This window comes from Protopterus annectens, chromosome 14.part0 (assembly GCF_019279795.1).
Source record: "Protopterus annectens isolate FY-2018-M chromosome 14.part0, PAN1.0, whole genome shotgun sequence".
NCBI lineage: Eukaryota > Metazoa > Chordata > Ceratodontiformes > Protopteridae > Protopterus > Protopterus annectens.
This window is the reverse complement of record NC_056748.1, coordinates 877,868,705-877,886,578: the sequence shown is the minus strand read 5'-3', so window position 1 is coordinate 877,886,578 and position 17,874 is coordinate 877,868,705. Positions and strand designations below refer to the sequence as shown.

The 17,874-nt window shown below is 38.7% G+C and overlaps 1 protein-coding gene across 1 annotated transcript in view; it reads right to left on the bottom strand.

Annotated features, from left to right (window-relative positions):
- Positions 1–17,874, bottom strand: part of NOC3L (NOC3 like DNA replication regulator) — an 825,940-nt gene that overhangs the window by 469,025 nt on the left and 339,041 nt on the right. Inside the window, exon 16 of the mRNA XM_044056662.1 lies at positions 4,810–4,881. Within this exon, the coding sequence (XP_043912597.1) occupies positions 4,810–4,881 (72 nt within the window). The remainder of the gene's footprint in view (positions 1–4,809; positions 4,882–17,874) is intronic.

Below are 17,874 nucleotides of genomic sequence, written 5' to 3'. Positions count from 1 at the left end.
ACCAAACAGATCCAATTCATATGTTATCAGATTCCCCCAAACTGTGCATATAATGTTGAAAGAATTCATTTCAATTCTGGTGTTGGATACCATGAGAATGTTGTAGCTGACTTGAACGTAGCTGCAAGAAAGGTTTTGGTTGCACACTGAAATGATACCTTCTCACACAAGTTACTTTTTTACTATGATATGAACCATTTAAAGGACTAAGTTCATCACTGTGCAAAAACAGTCCCATTAGTGATTTACTGTTTAAGCTCATCCTAGGGAAACTAGAATAAAATGACTAAGTCAAGACTGCTGAATGAGATAAACCAAACAGCAGTTATGGCTGGGATTAAGCCATCTGTTAATATCCTTGGGGCAATCAAGATGCTAAACAGCAGTTTATAAACTTACCCTGAACTTAAGGAGTCTTTCTGTAGTTAGAAAATATGAAATATATCAGTCTGCATCCTTTAGATATATCTATATCTGCTATCCAAAAGTGAACAACCAGACAGCAGAGCCACCAACCCTAGTTTTTTAAACTTCAAATACTTTTTCAAGAAAGATAAAGAACCAGAATGGTCCCCCAGGTTTCATCTTTTAAAATAACAAAAAGAATCTGGAGTCCAACTACTTTAAGCCATAGAAGATGCACACTATTTTACAACCCCTTTGCTAACACGTTTTGTAGGAGGGGTTTAGCACTTGTTAGCAAGAACTTTGAAGTGAACGAAAGCCAAGGAAGGGGATTTTTAAGGAATTGTTCTATGGAGCCTGTTTTTAAAATATCATCTAACCACTTTTCTGTGGACAGTTTGCCACAAAGGTAGTGAAAATGAACCAGCTTTTACTCAAATGGAAGAGCAAGATGAATTACTGGGGGGGGGTAGATACTGAAGACTGTAGGATGACAAAGAGCGCTCTTTGTGAACAAATTATCAAAAATGCAATCTAAAGAAATTGTCTTTCATCGGAGGGAGAAAAAACATGACACTATTAGAAATCTTTCTCAGTTCTAGAATGCAGTCCTTCAAAAGGCTAGAGCTGCATAACAGCCAAGTGGATGACAATACACTTGGCCAAAACAGACTTTCACTAACAGTAAATGAGACTGGTGCATGTGGGCTTTTCTCCATTCACTTAGGTACAAAAATCTTGAACTAGGGCATGGAAGCTTGCCCCAAAAAAAAACACTATTGTAAAAAAAGCAGGCTGACTGCTTTTCTTTTGATGAGCTCACTTTTAGAGGACCTAAATAGAACTTATTCCTCTCACTGAACACTTTACATTGCTACCAGGTCTACATTACTGACATAAGCCCATTATAAGAACAGAACTGTACTACAGCTAACATTCTGGAGAATGTTTGGTTGGTTTATAAATGTACAGTCTCTTGACAGTAACCAGCTGCTTGGTTTTACAACAATTTTATTTATGTACTGCTTTTGTTTAAAAGGGAAGTCAGACTTGGTAAGATATCCCTTTTCAGTGGTGGCACAGTGAAAAAAACTTGACAGATAGAGGTTCAAATACACAGATTTGTAAAATTACAAGTGCATTTTTACAGACAAACATTATTTATGACTGAAAATACTACAGAGACATAAAAAACAGTAGACAACAACAGTAAAGCAAAAAGAAAACAACCATAATAAATAGCTATGTACTTTGTACAAACTTCCCATTACAAGTTACATACACACAAAAGATTGCTGAGGCAGGTGTTTATTTATAATAAGAGTTGGGATAAGGAGCAATTATAGCTATAGATCAGGCAATTATTTACAGTGTGAATATTAATAGGGGGAGAGCAGTTGCAAAGTCACTGGATAGCAGGGTGTATTTTTAATTTAGACTTAAAGTTGCAATAAGGTTTTGCCTGTTTAGTCCACTCTTCGACTGTGTTGCACCTTGACTTCAGTGAGGTTTTTGGTGCCACGCTAAAGGGTACACATTAAGGTACAAAATGGGAAGCTGGCAAGAAACAGCTGCAGTTCTAGGAAAAACTGCCAACAGAAAATCTGGTTACTACTAGGGTGCCTTACGGATAATCACTATACTGACTAGTTCAGTCGAGAACATTTTTAGCAGATATCACGTGGAAAAAAGTGCATAACACATGCTTATTTTTTTCAGTAGAAATGTCGCAAAGATGTAAAAACTGAAACTGTTTTCAGGCAAACAGATACATACATGCACACTAGTTGAGCTTAGTGTTTCATACGCTATTAGTTGCTGTTAGAAAAGAAACCTACCTTAAATGGGTTAGGACCTTCTTGAAAGTTAAGCAACTTTGCTTTTAAAGTACACTTGGATTTAAAATGTTTATTTAGTAAGAAATGAAAGAGTCAGGAGTGCTTTATCAAACAGTGGGGAAAGCTTGCCAGAAGAGACCATTCCAGAACAGCCTCCACACCAAAGTATCAGCAAGTAAGGTGGCCCTTCTTTAGAAACTCAGTGCAGTGCAACAGTTAATCAGAATCTCTCTTCTCCACAGTGTCTTGAAAAGGGATGAATGAACCTGAAATAAACTTCCGTATGAACATTATAAGAAAAGGGGAGTGAACCTACTTTTCAAGGCATCCAGTAAGAATACATTTGTAGAACTAAATCTGTTTTACTCTTCAAATGCCATAGAAGTTGCAAATTAGCAACAATATGTTTTCAGTTTCTCTTCAGTCAGAGATTGAAGTAAAACCAGCTTGATAACAGACAATACTTTTTCTTAACTGTTTTAATGTTTACTAGAATTTCCCCACTTGACAGCTTATCTTTTTTATTTAATTTCCAGTGTGCTTTGCATTGTTTTAGGTAAAGTGTTTTACTATTCACTTATAAAAGTGTGTGTCTGTTTATTAAAGAATATAAGGGAAATGTAATCCCACAGAATCGATGAAAGAAAAATGTTGGCATCTGCCCTTTTCTGGCGAGACTGCTTAGTAACAGCTACCATTAACTAATGTGACACAGCTCCTTCATTCTAAGTATGTTCTATGATCTTTGATGTGCCAAGACCGGTCTGGCTGGTGGCAGCACACTGTCACGTAAGGAAGAATGGGTGGTGGCACTGAAAATTATTAGCCATCTGGGAAATCTTTGTGTGTCTGCAAATGCTAAATAGTGTAAGTCTCTGAATGTTAAACAGTGTAAAGTCAACATGCAACTGCTGTCAGTAATAACACAGCAAGACAAAGAAAAGAGTGTGAAGCTTGTTTGGATATGGCAGATACTTGTCAAAGCCCAGGGCAGGAGTGCACATTTGCCAGACACAAGATCAAGACAAAACTTTGCATAGCAACTCCAAAGTATACAGGGATAAAGCCCTTACCATGTCTCAGGCAAGCAGAGTTCAAATAGCAGTTTAACTGTTTGTAGAAGTTGGCTGGGGAGGAAGGGAAGTGAAAAAATATTGTCAGCTTGCCCATGTTGGAAGTAAGTAGGCAACTCTGGTTTGCCACAAGGGTGACACTTAGTGGGAGCACTAAGTGTTACCCAGAGACGTTTGAGCCACCCGAGCTCATGCTTAATACCAGTAAAACTGAGGTGAATCCAGTGTCCAGCAGCATGGTTCCCTTTGGGGACAGCAGTAGTGAGCTTAAAGGTGTCACAGAAGGAGAAGGAAGTACTCCCACGGGGGAAAGGCGTAGGCCAACTCCCAGGACCAAAAAGCTGTCCTGCTCCCTACTACACAATTCACCAGGGAATGGAAGGAGTGACTGGACTTCCCAGATGGGAAGAAATGGGCCATAGGGTTCTTTCCCAGCCCTGGGATGCTAGGATACCATGTCCCGTGTCCCTGGAAAGAATGAGTCAATTGGGCGCCAGTACTGTATCTACCAGACAAGGTTCTAGGAGGGTGCAAAAAAGCTAAAACTTCATTTTTCAACATGAAGATAAATGTAAATACTCTTTTGTGGAAAACAAAGTTGATTTTCAAGTAACTTACTTTTAAAACTACTGCCAGACATGGAACTGTTTTGCAAAAAGCATAGCAGTTATTTTTTGCTAAATTGTTAATTCAGGACATTGGGGGGAGTATCCACTGCAGTTTCATGTTCAGTGAGAGTTTCTTTTTATCACATGTATGAAGACGGATGTGAACTTCACTCCACTGCAATTAAATTTATGCAAAAAACACTGCTCATGCTCTTTAAGGTCTCCCTGATAATTACAATGGGAATAAGAAACCAAACCAACACACATGCAGATGGAACTAACGTTGGTACAAGAGTAGTACTGAAGGACAGGGTGTTTCTGGTAAGGCCTAGAGTGTGCTGCTTTGGTAGCTGGGCTTTAATAAGAAAAAGACAAAATTAAATGACCTGTAAACCCAATTTAGAGAAAATGTAGATACACTTGGTGGGAGGGGCATAAGAAGCACAAATTAAGTATAAGGCTAAATTAAGCACTGATATCTGAAGGCATGTTGTCTGTTTTCTGAAAATATTATGCTTTTTAAAAACACACAAAAAAAGTACGGGTTCTGAACAGGAGACATAGTTGACGATGAATGCAATATATGATTCTGCAGTGTAACAGAGGAACATACTGCATAGCAGAGGCAAAGCTTAAAAACATCTATCAAATCTACCCTGTTCCATAATCACATGCATTTCAGCTGTGAAAATATTCAGATACACACAACTGCTCAAAGTCTGCTCTCTGTTTGCTACAATCTTCAAAAACATAACACACAACGCAAAATAAACTCTCTGCAAAAATATATTTATAATATTTGCCATGCATGGCTAGGCTTAAAAAGGCCACAGTAATCATTAGTCTAGTATATACACCAATGAACGATAAGTATACAGAACTCACCTGCATGTAGTTTTAATAACGTTTTGTAAAGGTGAATATAGAACTTCAAGGGGTCAATATTCAGCACATCACCTGAATGATGAACAAAAAAAATTACATACAAGTGTCTGGTAGTTAACACACAGAACATTAAGGCAAAAAGCTGCTAGCAAACTATATACTGCAGACCTGGATCTCTCTGTCAATCACTATTTGCATTATATGCAGCTCTCGTACGTCAAATGCCTCATGGGTCACATCAGAAAAACAGTATTTGTTCCTATATATTTTTACTGGGTTAAAGTATGACACACTTGTTCTGGCAAAAAATGCTACTCCGTGACAACAGGGGGTGCATACAGAACCTGTCAGTATACATGAAACAAAGGGTGAACATGAGCAAGCGAGACTTTACCAAAGTTCTGTTAGTGTCATTTTCAAGTGCTGACAAGTGAAGGCAAACATGGACATGTCTAAGGGTCAAAAAAAAAATGTTGAGCGGTGATGAAAACTGATGACCCTTCCTAGCACTGTCAAAGTTAAGAATAAGGGGCAGAGCTCTTTTTCATGTCCATCAGCACATGGAATAAGGCACATAAGGGCTATCATCAACATATGGATTTTAAGGTGCAGGGGATATACTGCAGCAAAGTGCAAAGGACAATGCCTCATATGGTGCGCTTATTCATTAACAAAGCTTTGCAATTGACTAGATAAAGATGTTTTGGCAAAACAATGCAAACAGAAGTACTGCATACAAAATGGGTGGCAAAAAGATAAAGTTCGCTTTTCTTTCACCTGAAACAACACACAAGAAGTTATGACAGCTAAAAGGAGTATGGCTCTATTTAAGCAGCCCTACAACCACATACTTGAATTCATATCAAAAGCACAAATGTAAGAAATCTGACTTTTTTGCAAAATCAACACAAAACTACATTAAAAAAATATAAGCATAGAGTTCCCAGCTATATAATAAGAATCAGACTGGTCATGGGCAACTCTTATCCTAAGAGATATGTCTTTTCTGGCTGTAGGGTCAATTTTAACACAAAATAAGACTACATCCTTTTTCAGAGATATTGCTGGCTGACTATTATTTAAATATCACCCCTCCCCCCTTGGACAAAAGTACATGTTTGCTTTACAGCATGTCTTCTTGCCTAGCACTATTGAAAGAAGCCACACTGAGAGAAGGAGATAGGGAACAGGGCCTATTCACCTCATCCTGGGAATAGAGAATATTGTGTAAACTCAGGGACACACTACATGGTGGGATTTCTTGGGTGGAGGCTGTGAAAATCCACCATCATTAAGTGCTTCAGGGGAGAAGCAGGGCTACTTCAGGAATGCCTCTTCCAGGAGGGAGGGGATGGTCTGCATGGTCAGAAAATTGCACATCACCTCCTAAATACTTTGCCAGGCTTGTATATGCGTAGGACTAAGCATCAAAAATTTCAACAACCGTTGATGGCTGTCTAAATTATGGCCCTTCCATAGGCCTTTCTCCCACTGATGGGAAATAAAAAGGTTTATCAACTTTGAGGGGGCTGATGACTGAGACATGATGGGGCAAAAATAAATAAATACATTTCTTTTCATTGAAATCAACACAATGCAACGTTATCTTACTTTTGCTTTCAGACAATGCACCACATGAAAAATTCCTTTCAAAATCAGAACATTTTAGAAGTTTTATGCATTTCAAATTAGAACTAGCATTCAAAAATAAATCACAGTTTATCTAAATCTTCTGTACTTTTAACTATATTACAAGACACTAGAAGAAAAAAGGGGACATTCACAACTGTGGGCAGTACAGCAGTACCAAACTCCTATCACATTGCCTGAAAGTTCTGGAGAGGGTGACTGATAAATGAATATGCAGAGTGGTAGAAAATAAGATGGAAGATGAACAGTTTAGATTCAGATCAGGATGGAGCACAACTGACACAAAGTTTGCAATGAGACAAATAGCTGAGAAGAAGCTAGAAATTAGGAACAAGTCCAACTGGGCATTTCTGGACTTGAAGAAAGCACATTACAAGGTCTCAAGAAAGTATATTTGGGTAGTCCTCCAGTGATTCGAAGTCTCAAAAACACTGGCAGAATTACTGCAAGCTGTGTGCAAGGACCTAATACTTCAAGCATGGATATTATTCGGGCTCAAAGAGGGGTTCCCAGTGGCAGTGGGTGTGCACCCAGATTCATCTCTGAGCAAATTGCTGCTCCTACTGGTGATGGACTACATTAGAAAAACAGGATGGAGGGGACAGATCAACAAGGTTGCTATATGCAGACAATGTGGCATTACAAGCACACGATCGTCTGCAAAGGATAGGGGAATGGAATGCAAAACTGAAGGCAAATACGATAAAACTGAGTAAAGACTACACAGTTGTAATGGCAGCAAATGAAAATCAAAAGAAACAGAGAATTAAGATAGAAGGGAAAATGGAAGAATAGGTTAACAGCTTCAAGTATCTGAGAGGGGTGATTGAGGAGAACGGAAGTCTCAATGAGGAGGTCAAAGCTAGAATCAGAGGGACTGCAGCTAACTGGCATGTAGTATATGACAGAAGAATGCCAGAGAAGCTGAAAAGTAATGTGTACAAAATAGTGGTGCGACCAGTACTACTGTATGGTACAGAAACCTGGGCACTAAAGGCAAAGCAGATGAGGAAGCTAGAGTTGTTGGAAATGAAGTGCCGGAGATGGATGGTAGAATGTACACTGAGGGACAAATGAAGAAATGTGGACATAAGAGCAGAAGCCAAAGTAGTTGCAATTACAGAAAAGATCAAAGAACAGCTTACAGTGGTTCGGGCACATATGCAGAAAAGCAGAAGACAATTGGTGAAGATGATTTGGGACAAACAGGAAGAAGGCAAGAGTAAACAAGAGAGTGGATGGACTGTGTAAGAGAAGACCTGCGACAATCAGGCATGAATGTCGAAGAAGGCAGGAGAGTGGCACTGAACAGAGGGAGATGGCGGCAGTTGACATGACACCCTGACCCCATGCAGAAAAATGGGAAAAAAGGGGGTGGATGATGATAATGAATAAGTTGTGCACTACTGTGTTTACAGTTTTAGTCTACTAACCTTTTGATGGCAGTGCATTCTACACAGCTCGGAACAACATGAGTGTTTTGATTGTGCATGCTAACTTTTTTTTTTTTTTTTACACCTATGCATAACCAACCTTATTAAGCTGAAGCTAACATAAAATAACTTGTAAATAAGAAATTAATAGTTTTACTGAAGCCTTGGACATAAGCTGCTTTTAGCTATTCTTTGACATCTTCATTCTACATTTAACACCTTTATTGAACTATCACTTCAGATATAGGTAAACATACATTTATATAAAAGAAAACAAACCATATTTAGATATTCTCAGTTGGACAGATTATACATCGCAGATATTATTTTCTATACTCATCAATCCAACATTACATAAATTGATCAAAACCTGCCTTTCCTTAAAGCTCACTCCTTCAAAACAGTACTCAGCATGTATTGTTCCCCAAATTATTTGTTTCCTATGCTATTTGCTCCTACCCTTTGATAAAGATTCCACCTTCAAGTTTATCTCTGCTACAATATTCAATACTTCAAATACTGATGGTTTTGACTTTCATTTCCATTTCCTAGTAACTGCTTTTTTGACAGCCACTAGATTTAGACTTAAGACTTTACTGTGCCTAGGCAATTCAGGTATTCTATCCCAGCTCAAAAAAAAATTCCCTTAGTTACACCCATTTGCTCACTCAGTAGTTCTGACACAGTAGTCTGTAAGGAATTTTTAAAGTCTGCCAACTCATTACTCTCCCAAAACATATGTTCTCTGTTACCACTTTTTTTCTCATCACATCTCCAACATTTGTCAGCTAACTGAGGAAAAATTATTTGCAGTCTGCTTGGTGTATAAAAAATGCCTATGCAAATACTTCCAAGCAAACATTCTGAATCTTCTAGACTTTGTTGCATATTTGGGAGATGTACATGTGCCCTGTTATTGTTTCCTTGTGAATTGTTTATCCAATCTCTCTTAGTAATCTTTTCTAACCTTCTTTGACAGATTCCTATAGTAGCCATGCAAAATAAGCCCTGCTAATTACCTTTCTTTAGCAGCAGTTTCTGTTACAGACTCAACTAAAGACAACCACAGCAGGTCTTTCACTTAAGATCCCCATAGCCCTTTCTCTTTGCCTACACTCTATCACTCCCTCATAGGGTAGGCATTATCTAGCCTGTAGTCCAAATGTCTTTTTGGCCCCTTTCCCATTCTACTACCTTTCCCTCTCTATTTGCTCCCAATACTCTGGTTCCTTTACCAGTTTTCTCCAGTAAATTCTATCCCCTCCTTGTCTATTCTCTGTACCCCTAACTGCTCTTATCCCTATCTGTAAAATCTCCTTTCTCCATTATCTTGTTGGCTTAGTTCTTAAAATAATTTCTGCTACTTTATGATGAATATAATATTCTGTATGGATGTTATTCTCCTTAAGGATCTGCAACTTACTTCTTTATGTGACACCATACTTCATCATCATCATCCCTTGCCAGTTTGAATTATAGCTTTCTGCTTGTTTTATGTATATGAGCCTTAACTGTATAGCTCTAAAATATCCCGTCAAATCAGATAATCCTAAACTACCATGTTTTATTGGAAGGATCAACTGGGTGACACAGTTAGCATTGTAGCTTCACAGCAAGAGGTTATCCTGTTTGATTCTCGGCTGGGGTGCCTTTTGTGCAGAGTCTGCATGTCCTCCCTGCACTGGTGTGGAGTGCATGGTACTGAGTTAGGTGACATGCCCTTTGGATGAACAGTTGCATTCAAACTGTTTAGTGAACAGTGCTTAAATTGTGGCCTGAACAATGAGTAGTCTTTGTGTATTCAGTTAAGTCCTGAGGAAGTGATTGCCATAGTTTAGGCTTATAAGTACTTAGAAGCAATCACAGGTAGAGTGTAGACTGGCAGAAGAGGGTTGTAGGGCTGGACCGCCTTTGCAAGGCTAAGTGCATTAAACAAATATTTCACTCCACTAACCACATACCGCTATATGGGCTCCAGTCACCACAGCATGCACTCTGTTTTATGGCTTCTCTTACTTTTTGCTGTATTCACATACTTTTTGTTTATTTGCTCCATATATATTTATTTATGTTTCTCCTCACCGCACACATCTTTCAACCTGCTCTGTTAATGGTTATAGCTTTATACACCTCAGTCTTTATAGTTTGTAATTCTGACATTTCTAGAAACTTTGCAGTCTAGAATTTTTCTCCAGAGAAATGTCCAACTCTGAAAATGCCTTTGTCCTTATTTCTCCAGTGTATGCCTGTATTACTCATTCTCCAAAATACAGATCGTGAGAAAGGCACAGCCTAAACCAGGGAAGAAACAGGAATGATACAGAACAGACATCCTGTAGGAGATGCCAGTCTAGTGCAGCATGCATAAACAAAATGCACATCTAATACAAGTTTAATGGAGTGTCATGTCACCAAGCAGCATATGTATGGGATGAGGGAAAAAAAAGTAGAGACTGCAATCAAAACCTACATACGGGGATGAAATGCAGACTGTGCAATAAAAGAACCAAAACAAACACTCAAGAGTTGCGAACTTTTGCAACTAAGTCATCCTTCTGTTTAGTATTTGTGCCTGAATCTTTATGTCAGAGTCTGTCTCAGGAAATTCATGATTATTTGCTAGGATTCTTAGAAAAACTGAAGTAGATGTATATAAACATTCCTGCACCATACTTCTGACTTCATAGATTTCAAACTGCACATTTTTTGTAAGTTGAAAGGAGCTATCCAGTTTAACAATAACAACTTTTAATTTGTCTTATGTTCCTGCAGTAGTCCTGTTTCAAGTCTAATTTGTGGTTGTGCTGGCACATAGTGAACAGGTCTTAAATGCCAACCTACTGTTATCAAATCAAGTGATAGACAGATGACATTTGAATTTCACATCTGGCATCAGATAATGTGAGATGTATGGGTTATGGAGCCTAAATCTGCACCACGGGCACCTACTATGTATGTAAAACATAACTGGTCTTAACAGCTTATCACACGTGTGCTTCTGCCTTGGGTTATTAATGACACTTGTCGCACAAAAACAGGATTATCATCAGTGACTCAACATGATTTCAACCATCTCAGTCTCAGCCCAGTTTCTAGTGCAATCTTACAAAAATAAGATTCAAAGATTTAAGGAATACTTTGTCATTTAGGAAACAGAATTGCAAACTACATGAAATTTTGGGTATCAGCTCATCAGAGTACAGAGGCAAGTTAAGTATAAAGACAACAAGATATGACGTACACACAACTATTCTAATACACACAAAAAATACTCCTTATAACCTATTTCTAGTCAGGTAAAACTACTCATACATATAAACCTAAAGATATGAACAAACAGTACTGTACACAGAAAAAGAAAAGAAAAAGCAGTTGGTTAATATTGCACATGAGGAATTATTTCAATTGCAATTTTAAGAGAAAGATAATGCACTTCTGTAAGAATGCACTTGTGACACCCGTGCCCTGGCCCAGCAATCAAGGAGCCTCAATCCTCCCCACTAACACCAGTGAGGGGCGTCTCATATAGGAGTAAAGGATAACCAATACACACAGTAAAGTGCAATTTCCCTTAAGAGCACACAGAGATCACAGTCAGTCCGGGGCTGGTCGCTCCCTTGCTCTTTAGGTCCCCAATAAGATTCCCCAATCGCACAGCTAGAAGGTCCAGATCTCAGCCTAGCTGAGCAAGCTAAAACCTCCAGCACCCTCTCTGTCCAACCAGTGCTTTGTGTCCCTGCCCAAGTAGCTGACACACACACACACTTTGAGATAAGAGTTTATACAACCACAGACACTCCTGGAAAAGGCTGGCACAGGTTCTCCAGCTGTGCCCCTATTACCCAGACTATATGGTAGTACCACCTGCCACCACCCAGCTAATATTTATCAGCTACTCAAAGGCCCTTAAAGGGTGTCCAATTATTACTGTGCAATATTATCCAATTGGTAGTATCACTAAACAGTCAAGGCTCATTAGAGTGACTTGGTACAGTAATCACTATAAATATGCAATGTACTCTAGAGCTTAAATTATCTCTACACAAAACAGCCACAGTTGACAGGTTTTAAAATATTTAATAATAAATAATAAAAACACAAGACAATACTTCTTATTACACAGTGCTAGTCAAGAGTTCAGAGATCAGAGACATACTTAAAATAATTCAGTAGTACAGTTCTCACAGAAAAAGTCTAATCTTTCTAGTTTCTAGCTATTTCTAAGAGAAAACACAAGTCTAAGATAAACTTACTTTATAGAGCAAGACAGTGCTGTGAGCTGGGGGGTCAAGACAAAAGTGCTTAATGGTCTCTGATTCTCTTGGTTTTTAAAATCACATTCCTGGTTCCCATTACATCATTCTTCACACTTCCTTGCGTTCCCAGGCTAACAGAAACTACATTTACATTCTTAACATCTCCTGTTATGATCTTGCAGCTGGTCAGAAAGCAGAGCAATAAAAATACATTTGCATGTTTAAATCTAGCAATTTAAGTACTGGTTAAAACAATAAAAAGGCGGCCTTCCTCTAGACTGGCCGGAGCCATGTTTACATCAAAGGGTCACAACACGCTTCACTTGGTCAGTAGAGAGCACTACTGTTACATTTCCTGCAGTTCCACATCTAACAGCAGTTTTTTTTCCATTTAAGACAACAAGCCTGTGTTATTAATATTTACAGATAACAGAATTATCTGTAAAATTCTATCTGTCTAGGCTGGCAGCCTTCATCTATCTTTACCCACTCTTCACAGTACTAACTATAGTGAATTAAATAACGTATCACTTTCAGTGAAATATTACTAGTGAAATCACGTTTGGAGATAGAAGATGTCCAAGTTGATGTCAGAGTTTATAAGCCTTATTACTGTTGGACAGAAGCTGTTCAAGAGCCTGGAGATCCTACAGCGGATGCTACAGTACCTCTTGCCAGATGAAAATCCAGCAAACCAGCCGAATGCTGGATGTGATGCATCTCTAAGTATTTTGTATGGCTTCTTTATGCTTCTTGTAAAAAGTTCTTGCATGGAAGATTTGTGTCCATTATCCTCTTCGCAATCCTCACCACTCTTTGAAGCTTCTTCCTCCTTGCCGTAGTACAGTTTTCATACCACACAGTAAAGTTGCAGGTGAGAAGACTTTCAATAGCTACTTTATAGAAAGTGGATAGAGCATTCAGAGGAAGCTTTGCTCTTTTGAGCCTTCTCAGGAAATGCAGGCATTGGTGAGCTTTATTAAACACCTGGCCTTCTGCTCACGGACCAAGAGAGGTCTTCTGAGTTGTGTACCCCCAGGAACTCTCTCGACCACCTCAACATTGATCACAAGTGGCGAGTGAATGGCTGGCCTTTTTCTGAAGTCAATGACTTCTTTAGTTTTGTTGACATTCAGATCCAAGTTGTTATTTTCGCACCATTTGATCAGAGAGCTGACTTTGCTCCTGTTTTCCCTCTCGTCATCATCCCTTATGAGACCCACTACAGTGGTATCATCTGCAAATTTGATGATATGGTTATTGGGAAATTATGCACAGCAGTCATGGGTAAGGATGGTGAATAGTAGAGGACTAAGTACACACACAGACACACCAGTGTTAAGTGTAATGATACCTGATGTGTTGCTACCAGCACATCTTCTGTGGTCTTCCAAATAAGAAGTCAATGATCCAGTTGCAGTGGCTCTTGTTGGTGCCAAGGTTAATTAATTTGCCTATGAGATGCATCGGAACCACTGTGTTGAATGCTGAGCTAACCTCAAAGAACAACAGTCTGACTAATTGTTCCTCTCTTCAAGGTTTTCCACATAAAGGTGCAGGGCCACCAAAATGTCATCCACAGTAGACCTGTTTGGCCGACATGCAAACTATAGAGGGTCAAAGGTCGGTGGTAAAGCTTCTGACAGATGCTTTTTTACTATCCTTTTAAAGCATTTCATGACATTTGACAGTTGGGTAGCACAATCTCTTAGAACCTTTCCCATAACATTATCAGGAACAGCTGCTTTTCTTGGGTTTTCTCATCTCAGGGTCTTCAGAACATCAGATATTCTTAGGCATAGCACCTCCTCACCCTGTTCTACAGGGAGCTTATTTGGCACAGTGTTGCTGTCCATATCAAATCTGCTGAAGTAGGTGTTTACTTTATTCAGAAATTCTGTGTTGTCATCACATGGGGAGGCTCAAGCCTACAGTTGGTTATGGCTTGAATGTCTTGCCAGAGATGTCTGGAGACCCTATGGTCAGATAAGTGTCCTTGAATTTTACGTCCATAGGTCTCAGCCTCCTTTACACCTCTGCTTAGATTTGCTATGGCCACTCTTAGAGCATCTTTGTCTTTTTATTTAAATGCAGCATTTCATGTCTTTAAGAACTCGTATACTTCACCAGATAGCCAGGATTTCTGATTAGCTAGCATGGTGATACATTTGATGACTTTTATGTCATCAACACATTTTGAAATATTGGCCATTACAGATTCCGTATAATACTCCAAGTGAATATGGTGGTTCTTTACAGCTGCATCTCTAAACACTGACCAGTTTGTACATTTGAAGAAGTCCTGTAGTGCCAAGACTGCTCCCTCAGGCCATATCCATATTTGCTTGGCTGTAGGTTTGCCTCTTTTCAGCAGTGGTGTGTATGCAGGAAGCAACATGATGGCAAGATGGCCTGAGTTGCCCAGAAGTGGATAAAGTATTGCTTTGTAGGCCAGTTTTACATTTGTGTACATCTTATCCAGTGTTCCTCCCTCTTGTTGCCAAGCTCACATGTTAAAAGTAATGGGATAATATGAATTTCAGTTTGATTGAAATCACCTGCAATTATATGGGCAAAGTCAGGGTTCTTATTCTGTGAATGGAAGAAACAACATCAGATGCAATTGCAGTTTTCTGTCTTCGGTATGTCCTTACAAAATATTTTATTTTCTCAGTGCAAATGCAGTACTATTTAATGAGATCTTTTTAAAAGTAAAGATTTTTAATTTGTTCATTCATCACAGCTTGGGCTGATGTCTTACTGAATTAATGAAGGGTGTTCTCACAGCATTGGCATGACTGTTGGTATCCACTCTTTTTTGGGGAAGAGGGGTGAGACTACTGCTGTTACACTTAACTTGAATCCCTCTATTAGTGCACATTTCTAAGAAACAGTAATCCGATTAAACAAGATATCTGATCAATGCTTTAACTACCCCATAAACTGATTTCTAGTACTCTCCAAGTTATCTAACTTATCAGACATATGACGTAAAGTTTGAACCTCTCTGTTTTAGTACTGCACAGTAGGAAAACAAGTGCATATTACTTGCTTCATACTTAACCTGAATCCTTTTTTCAACATATAATTTAATACACCCAGAAGGACTCGGTTACTCTTTTTCCTGGCATCTTTTACAAATATGCTTCTCTAGATTCCAGCCTTCCAGAACAATCCTTCTTAAATAAATCCAAAAGACAAGTTATCAGTTGCTTCCATAACTTTAGCCACAACTACACAACACACCTAACATGCTTAACACACACAGACACGAAGAGTCTTTACATCACCACAAACCATGAATGCATCTACTCACTCATGTCCACTATTAGTTCTTCCTTTTGAGTATATAAAGCAGTCTTAAAATTGTCCAACAACAAACACACCCACCACTAATTGAGGTCAACTTGATAAAGGTGGCACCGCTTTGATCCAAAGAATGTTTTACCATCTTAGTCAAGGAATGGCCAAACAAATCAATTCCACAAAGCACTAGACGAAATCAAAATTTAAACATTATTACCATTGTTTAAAACTTAACTTTTACTAAAAATCTAGAAGATTTAGGACGTTTGCCTGGAAATGTTTACATAGATATTTTTATACCTGAAGTAAACTCCAGGGAGTTTATCCTCAGGCAGAAAGTAAATGTTGGAGGTGGGAAGGGGAAAGAAAGAGATAATTGGGAACTTATTTTCTGGGAGTGTGGCAAGTTGGCAGACTTTAAGGATTCCCTGCGGGATGCACTGTCGGAGATGTTGGGTGGGCAGATGAGTCTGACAAGGGAGATGATTTTTCTAAGCTATGAAACAGATTCGGAATTGCCTAGACATGGTAAGGCACTGCTGTACTTAATAACGGTGTCTGCCAAAAAAGCAATTACTAGAAAATGGAAATCAAAATCTAAACAGACTATACTGAAAGTACTGACTATAGTAACAGAGACAAAACAACCAGAACTGAAATTTTTAGAAAAGGGTAGGAGCAAAATACATAGGAAAAATGGGAATTGTGGAAAGAATACATAAAAGGGAGGAATGAGGTCTAAAAGGCAGCAGGACTTAAATGAGCTATGCTATGTTTGATTGAGAAAGTAGGGTAGATTACAAGTCATATATAATGTTTGCAACTGGAAGTGTGTCAGTATGGTTTGTGATGTAAAATGCTTGAGACTAGGATTGTGCCGGTGTGTGGTTTCTTTTCATTTATATAAGTGCATGATTGCCTATGTAGTAAGTGACGGTTTAATAAAGATGCTAAAAGGCAGAAATTGAATAATTTATGTAATATTGCTTAGGCTATAATGATATATAACTCTATATGTGAAGTATAATGTTTGTAATGTTAATGTAGCTTATATAAATGTAAATTTGCTTATGTCACAAGTGATAATTCAATAAAGGTATTTGGATAAAAAAAAACTTAACTTACTCAACTTAAGAAAAAAGTAAAGTCCTTGATGCCTTGAATCTATAGCTTTCAAAGGAGAAAATTCATACGTTCATTTTATAATATAGCTTTTGAATGACAATCAGTTCTTAACAGTTACCATTTTAAGATACCATAACCCTTACAAAAAACACTTTTCCAGATCATTTACAAGGATAAGAGTCCCTGCAAAAAAACCTGCCAACCTGATACTTTGTTTCCACATTCAAAATGCAAAGCTGATAAGTCTGGTGTGCGTGTGTGCATATATATTATTTTTTAATCTGGTTTATTAATTACACAATTTATATTCCAGTGCAAACCTCATGCATGGTGCACTTCAATTTTATGGTGATTGCACCCAACATTTTCTATTGTAACGGTTTAAATGTATACATTTTAACAGGGAAAACTGGAATACAGAAGGTTAACTTGCAAAATTTCAGAAAAATAGCTGAAATTAAATTACTTTATAGCCAGGCCATAAGCTTGCGCCAGGTGCAGGCGTAGCATCAGCGTTCTAACACCAAAGATGGCTACCGAGCGATTCAGGTACAAGCTGTTCCCACGTGCACTACCTGCGTACGCTACGCCCGCAGAACTCCTGAGCCTTGTATGCTAATTACCCCATGTGCAAGCGATTCAGGAAGTGGTGCAGGCGTAGTGTAAGCATGCAGAAATGTAAACCGTAGAAAACGGTTTACATTTTTGCAAACATAAAATCGGAGCTATGACGGCCGAACAAACACATGCATTATATTGTTAATATATGCCAATGGCTGAATATATAGCCAATGGCATAAAAAATATGTACAAAATATAAAATTAACATTTAATATATACAGTCGCACTATCGCGACGTGGAAGCACAGGGCTGCGGTGCGAAAAGGGGATCACAAGGAATATATAAAAATATAGAATGAAACCGCAATGAAACACATATCACGATTTCCCCATAATAGTCAATAGCAGGCATGCTACACCATACTCATGACACAAGGGTTGCAAGGGGCAGTGACAGTGTTATGCACAGTAGCTAGGAATTGGTAGGCAATGCCATGCAAATGAGAGGAGTAATAGCGAATCGCAGATTCCCCGCTGGTGTAAGGATGCACTTTACAGCATAGCGTTATAACACTGAGGTGAGCCCTTGAGATAAAGATGACATCAAGAGAGGGGTGTGTCGCCATTGCTGTAAGCACATTGGAGCATTGCTAAACCGGTCTGCTCCTAGCTAGGCAAAGCTGCAGGATAGGGGTGTGTCGAACTGCCCATAGCTATGATTAGCTGAGAGTACA